The sequence below is a fragment of the Coffea eugenioides genome, chromosome 8 (assembly GCF_003713205.1).
Source record: "Coffea eugenioides isolate CCC68of chromosome 8, Ceug_1.0, whole genome shotgun sequence".
In the NCBI taxonomy this organism is placed as follows: domain Eukaryota; kingdom Viridiplantae; phylum Streptophyta; class Magnoliopsida; order Gentianales; family Rubiaceae; genus Coffea; species Coffea eugenioides.
Genome location: NC_040042.1, coordinates 40,960,543 through 40,967,685, shown reverse-complemented (window position 1 = coordinate 40,967,685; position 7,143 = coordinate 40,960,543). Strand labels below are relative to the sequence as shown.

Below are 7,143 nucleotides of genomic sequence, written 5' to 3'. Positions count from 1 at the left end.
TTTTTTATGCTTGAGCTCGACTCAAACTCAAATTTGAACCTAGTTTGAACTCGAACATTACATTTTGAGTTCGGGTTCAAATTTTAAAAAATTAAATTGAAATTTGGCTCATTAAGTCAAAATTCAATTAGGTGGATTCATTTGTGCTCTTTGCAAATGAGGTGGTAACTTTTGGAGTGCTTTGGATGAGCTTCAGGGTAAGCGGAGGTAATGGTCACGTGATTGTGGCTTTGGGCTTCTGATTTTATGCCGAGGAAATTGACAGTGAGTCCTGATGGTTGAAACCTGCTCGAATGGTTACAAGATAAAGGGAGGAGATCTCAAGGTTTAGATTACAAGGATGCAGAGGGTGGAGTTTGGAGTGAATATTACTTTGGAGAAGTTTCGGAGCACCAAAACCCAAGCAGATTTGAAGTCCAACGTGGGACTGATATGTTCAAATCTCTTGGGTACTTGACCGTTGCTTCCCGCCTTAATTGTAACCGTACTACTTCGTCGTCGTTCGCTCACAATGTTCAATCTCCTCGGCTCCAAGCCCTCCATTCCCTCATCAAAAAATGCTTATCCGTGAAAGGAATCAAGAGTCTGCACGCCCGAATCATCGTCCATGGCCTAGCCCATCGTGACTTAACTGTAACCAAACTCATAGCGTCCTATGCACTCTCTCCATGGGGTGATATTCAATATGCGCAGATACTGTTTGATGAAATTCCTCAGCGAAACCGTTACGTGTATAACAGTTTAATCCGGGGTTATGCAAATAGTGAAGATCCAGAAAAGGCTATGATACTGTATAAGCAAATGATTGTTTCGGCTATTTTTCCAAATGAATTTACGTTTCCTTTTGTTCTGAAGGCTTGTGGTATTAAAGAGAGTTATAGAGATGGTGTTTTAGTTCATCTGATGGCTGTTAAATTAGGATATGAATCTCATGTTTGTGTTGAAAATGGTCTTATAAATGTATATGTTCGCTGTGGGACTATCGCCTCCGCCAGGAAGGTGTTTGATGAAATCATGGAAAAGACTTTGGTTTCCTGGAATTCGATGATTGGTGGGTATGCGAGAGTGGGTTGTGGCGAACAACCGTTCTTGCTGTTTCTTGAAATGAGGGGTAGAGGTATCCAACCCGATGTTTTTACTCTTATGTATTTGCTTTCTGTTTGTTCTCATGATTGCAACTTGGAGTTGGGGAAGTTCGTTCACCACAATGTTGTCATAAATGGGATCGGTGTTGATATTGTTTTGCAAAATGCATTTCTTGATATGTATGCTAAGTGTGGAGACCTTCACGCAGCACAAACACTTTTTGATCGTATGGTCCATAGAAATGTTGTTTCTTGGACCTCTCTTCTTACTGCTTATGCCAAACATGGTTGCCTTGAAAGAGCCAAGGATATTTTTAGCCAAATGCCCGTGAAAAATGTTGTTTCTTGGAATGCAATGATGTCAAGTTGTATCCATGAAGGCTGCTTGCAGGATGCATTGGATCTCTTCTTTGAAATGTGCAACTCTAAAGTGGAGCCTGATGAGATTACTTTGGTTAGCGTTCTCTCAGCTTGTTGCCAACGTGGTGATTTGGTGATGGGGAATAAAGTTCAGGATTATATCCGCTGTAACAACATAAACTCTAGTGTTACTTTGAATAATGCACTTATAGATATGTTCTCAAAATGTGGTTCTCTTGAAAATGCATTTGATCTTTTTAATGAGATGCCAGAGAAGAATATTGTCTCCTGGAATGTCATGATTGGAGCCCTGGCATTTCATGGGTTTGGACATGAAGCCATTCAGCTATTTGAAGAGATGCAAGCTGGTGGAAAGTGGCCTGACAAGGTCACCTTCATTGGCTTATTATCTGCTTGTTGTCACAGTGGTCTAACAGACATTGGGTGGTATTACTTTGACAAAATGAGTTCTGTGTATGGAGTACCACGTGAAATTGAGCATTATGCATGCATGGTTGATATTCTTGGGCGTGGAGGCTTTTTGGATGAAGCAGTAAAGCTGATAGGAAGAATGCCAATGAAGCCACACACTGTTATTTGGAGTTCTTTATTGAATGCTTGTAGGATTTATCATAATATCACAATTGCAGAGCAGGTCCTAAAGCAGCTGCTGGAGCAGGAACCATATGCTAGTCATTGTGGGCTCTATGTGCTCATGTCAAACATTTATTCTGAAGCTAAAAGATGGGGAGACATGAAGAATATAAGAAAATTGATGAATGATAATGGTATCAAAAAGCATGATGCAGTTAGTTCCATTGAAATCTGTGGCAATATACATGAATTCATGGTGAGTGACGAAAGACATGAAGATTCAAGGGCAATCTACAATCTGCTTGATCAGTTCATGGATCATCTAAGATCTGACGGGTACATGTATAGCCTTTCTACTGTACTCTTTGAGGTGGACGAGATTTAGTCACTGAGAGCAGTTTGTTGTTGGTGAGGAATCCTGTGAACATATTTGCCTACCGTAACTTGTAAGATCATGCCTCATTCCATGCTCGCTTGAAGATACTGTACAACTTCCTTGAACAGCGTTGGTACCATGCTGCATATCTATGGATCAAATTAAGAACACAGAAAGTGCAGAGATGTAGCTTGATTGGAGTATGATCATGGCAGTAATCGCAGGTGCCAGTACAACAGAAACAGGTAGGGGTTGTTAGTGCATAGCACAAGGGTGAAGCCCATGGAAATGGAGTCGAGGTTGTACTCGAGCCAATGCACAAGTAACGGCTATTCATGCCAATTAGCATCCTCAAAGTTTGGATGAAGTTACCTCCAAAGAACCAAGTCTGAAGGTTTGTTTATTCTATTGTTTGGCGTTGCATTCGTCAACTTGCTGTAAAACTGGCTATTGTGAAATATTAAAATTGATAAATTTATAGTCATGTTTAAGGCACGCCCAATGTGTGTGCAATTTAGACTTTGTGAATTTTATTTTTACACTAATAAATTTTATACGAATTTTTCATTAACAGACTTCAATTTATAGGTAATTTTTTCTTCAATTAAAAAATAGATTATTTAGTAGTTGCAATACTTGGAGTAGTTATGAGCGGTTGTGTCAAGAAATGTGATCAGGTGATTAGGGTAAAAAAAAATGTAGGGGTAAAATTGAAAGTTTGAAAAACGACAGAAAATATTTATACCAACTACTACTGCTCTCCATTTATATATAGCATAGATATTGTATAGATATTGATGAGATTGGAGGGAAATAATAAAGTATACATAATAACTAGCCTTGTTGCTAAAAATTTGATTTTGAATTCAAAGAAAAAGTTCTCCTGAAAACAAGATGGATAGCTAATGGTTAGATTTAATGTTCAAAAAATAAAAAAAAAATCTCTAAAAGCAAGATGCACGGAAGAATAGAATTGAGCAATCGTCCTTTCACTTAACTGGGTTGCTGCACCAAAAAGTAGAGTACAACCAACCACTGTACTGAATATGTTTTGAGGAGAGAAGAAGGTTTGCATTGTTGTCAAGTTTGTACCAAATGAGGGTGCATCATGCATGGAGAACACTCAACAGTGAAAGAAGTGACTCTCGGACCTGTCTCTGTGATATGTTGAAGGAATAACCAACACTACTACTACTAGCCCTGCTGTGAAATATTTGGTGAGTATTTGAACCTGAAGGGTTGGGTTAAAGGTTTGATGCCTAGTGAGATTCTTCAAGTTATAGATGCTAACTTGTTGAAACCAAATGAACAACTATACCAGAAAAGTCGAAAGGTCCATCATCAATCATGGAACTGGACTTAAGTTGTGTGTCTGAATCTCCCAAGGAAAGACTTGCATGAAAGTGTTCTTGAAACTTTGAAGAAGATCAGACTCCAATACATCAAATATCAGGGAGGTAGATGAACTGTCAAACAAGAATGTATAGCATTATTTTGTAACAGGAAATTATGACCAGAATTTCAGGAAAAGGGCAATCTGTTGCTCCAAATTAACCAAACCCGAGCTTTGATGATTTTTTTTTTTTGTTTGTTTTATTGTGCTTATACTGTTTATCTCGAAACCTTCATCTGAATGCAAGTTATCAGTTTAAATTGTCATTTTTGTCCAAATTTTGTCCACAAATTTAGGTTGTAGTTGTATTCCTTCAGTCCTTGTTGCATTTCTTTTCAAGCAGCATGTCAATCATAATAATTTTCTCATGTTTTTACAGTCAAATATAATTTCAACTCAAACGTACTATAATATTCTGAACATACAAAAACTGTAACAAAGCACAATCCCCTATTTTATTGGGAGAACTATGAATCAGAAAATGGATTCTACAGCTCCTTAAAATTTAGATTTGCGTACTTGGGGAGGCCGAACGGGTTTCACTATCTTGTCAGAAACTAGAAGCTCAGTCCAGCTTCATCATGTATTCTGTCCAACACAAACCCATAATTTGTTAATTGGTGCATTCCACAACCCTGTCCAGTAAGATGGGATAAGAGTATGTGATATAAAGATACCTAGAGACTAGAAAGATGCACCAAACTACTTAAACTGTGAATATACTGAATGCAAATGATTACACAGATACATAATCAACTGGCGCAAGTACATCAAACTGGTATTTCCAGTATAAGTCAACCATAGAAAAGAATTCAAGATGCCATGAGCTAATGATCATAAAAACACAAGAAAATGGAACTAGGAATGTAACTCATGCTACTTGTAAGTTTGAAAATCAGTAATGCAAGCTTATGTATGTAAATTGACTGGGATCACACCCCATTCATAATCCCCGTTTAACCTAAAAACAAAAGAGTCAAGAGAGGTAAATTTTGAAGTTTGACATGGAGCAACCAAAAACAAGACCATAAAAACAGAAAATACAAAGTGCGAATGCAAAGAGGCTAAACATAGATGAGGTAAGACGTTCTTCATAAGCAACCTTAGTATATTCAAGTAACACTTATGAGAGGAGGAAAACACACCAGTAGAGTTCTACTCCTTGTTCAAGACCTTTGGAACTTTGATATAAGGTTCCTCATAGCTTGGCATAGCTTTTATTATTGCTTCCCTGTTGAGAACGTGTGTTCATCTAAGATTAAGTGATGATTCTTATAATTGCAGACAGAGATGCAATGCTACTTTGAACAGTAGTAGATCACAGATATTCCTGATACCAACCGATTCTCAAAAATTTGAGGTAAATCATCACGTGAATTGTCATCTTCAGTATCTGCAGTTCAACATATTTCCAACAAATGAATTTGTAACTAAAGTATAAAATCTGCAGTCAAAGGACAATAGCAGTAGATGAAACCAAGAAGGCATGTCTTGTTCGTGCTTATATTCTTATTCACTTATATGACAGATTGTCAAAGCAAGAAAGGATCATCAGTAGCAATATCAATATTCTGGTTGCTGGGGTGGAGCAACATTGAAAAAAATATGAAAACATGCCAATTTAAATTCCAATTGCATGTTATCAGCACGAAGTCTCCTGCACTTTAAGTTGACAAATCTCCCACCTTGTGGGTTCAAATCAGCTAATGCTAGATATTTTCAATGATAAGCAAGTGAACATGCTGAGAATAATTTTAAATAAATCAAGTAGAACAAGAGGTAGACACAATAATGCCTGAAAGAAATAAAAAGGAAGGAGCAGATTAAAAAAATACTTTCATTCTTTAATGTTACAGAAAGCCTGACCTCTTTTTTAGAGTTCCAAAATCGGACCAAAAGGTAAGCCTTATCAAGCGTTTCAACTATAGACTAGCTACCAAATAAAGATTTTCATTCAAAACTGTCAAGTACCTGCTCGCATTGCTGGCTCAATACTTTCAAGATCAATAGCTTGGAGTTGCCCAAACCTGTTTCATAAAGAATAATCCAATTACAAGAAAGCCTTTAAAAATTAGAACAAAGCAATGGCGTGTCTAGTTACAAAGGAAAAACTATACCAATCCCCAGAGACAATCATCAACATAGCTCATACCCTGAAACTACCCTTTTATGACATCAGATTTATAAAAACAACTTCATGTCGGTGCAAAAATTCAGGGAGATCAGTCGAATGATCCTTTCTGGATGCAAAACTTGCTTCTAGACTGCATTTGAATGCTACTAAGAACTACACGAGTTTCAGCAAATCAGTCTGTAAACTAATTTGATTCACTCAAATTATGATGAAGAAGCATAGATAAAATACTCCAGTCTAAGACCATACTGTAAAAGAGCATTGTATTTGGAACAAAACCCACATCTCTGATTTTGTAAATTACAAACACTTATATCAATTTTTTTTATGTCATTTCATATCAGATTTTAGAGCAAACCAATACACAAAAGTTCACAGGGAAAATCAAAATTACACCAGTCAGGCTGACATTCAAGTGTAGAAGCCTAAAACTATGATCAGTATTCACAAAACTTCAATTTTTAAGTTCCGCAAACAAATGATAAATATAAGGCTCTTCAGCAAACTCCCACATTTCAATCATACATGCATATGTTATTAGTTATAAGAAAGAGAGACAGCCAAAGAAAGAAAGAAAGAAAGAAGATACATTACCAATCTACCACTTGTTTCATTTTAGGAGCAAATTCTTCCACCTGTAAACACCCAACAAAGGAAGGGGAAAAATAAAGATTACAATCCAAAAATATACCTTTGCAACTCTGCTTAAAGAAAAAACACGGACTTCTAAGTCATCAATTATACGAGTACACATGGATATGAAGACAAGGAAGAAAAGGGCATATATATAGTAGTAATACTTCATCTGGGGTGAGGGAAATTCGAGCAGTTTCAGCCAAACGAGGAAGATTAGGGGGCTCAAGGCTAGAGTTTGCTGCGGTGGAGAAGTTGTGGCTTGTCCTATGATTCCTGCGTTCTACAAGACATTTTATCTTCACAGGAGAAAATGGGCTTTGCCCGAAAGTCAAGAAAAGTTGGGCAGCATTAGCAGAAGGATTAATGTATGCTCCTCTATGACTTAGCAAAACCATGAAAGCTCTGCTTCCCATTTTTTGCAGCAGATTACTGAAAAAACGAGAAAATTACAGCTTCAACTCTGCAAGTTCCTGTTTTAGGTAGATGTCTATCGGGGCTGTTTTGGCGGACGTGGGCCTGATTCGGAGGTTGGAGTCCAATTACCGATGGCCCGTTTCACAGCTGA

The 7,143-nt window shown here is 37.4% G+C and overlaps 2 protein-coding genes across 3 annotated transcripts; one reads left to right on the top strand and one right to left on the bottom strand.

Annotated features, from left to right (window-relative positions):
* The first annotated feature begins 357 nt into the window (after positions 1–357).
* LOC113781666 (pentatricopeptide repeat-containing protein At2g29760, chloroplastic-like) lies at positions 358–2,932 on the top strand. Its single transcript, XM_027327637.1, has one exon. The coding sequence runs from the start codon at positions 433–435 to the stop codon at positions 2,422–2,424; it is 1,992 nt and encodes a 663-aa protein (XP_027183438.1). The 5' UTR covers positions 358–432; the 3' UTR covers positions 2,425–2,932.
* Positions 2,933–4,155: 1,223 nt separating this feature from the next.
* Positions 4,156–7,113, bottom strand: LOC113781667 (glutamyl-tRNA(Gln) amidotransferase subunit C, chloroplastic/mitochondrial). 2 transcript variants are annotated; one of them, XM_027327639.1, is made up of 6 exons: positions 6,743–7,113; positions 6,537–6,577; positions 5,780–5,835; positions 5,150–5,201; positions 4,954–5,039; positions 4,156–4,443 (listed from the first exon to the last, which is right to left on the bottom strand). In XM_027327639.1, exons 1-5 carry the CDS (start codon positions 6,989–6,991, stop codon positions 4,964–4,966), a joined length of 474 nt encoding a protein of 157 aa, XP_027183440.1. In that variant the 5' UTR covers positions 6,992–7,113; the 3' UTR covers positions 4,156–4,443; positions 4,954–4,963. The 2 variants fall into 2 exon arrangements, with proteins under 2 accessions (XP_027183440.1, XP_027183439.1); XM_027327638.1 differs by having other exon boundaries at positions 4,156–4,396; positions 6,743–7,111.
* Between the last annotated feature and the right edge of the window lie 30 nt (positions 7,114–7,143).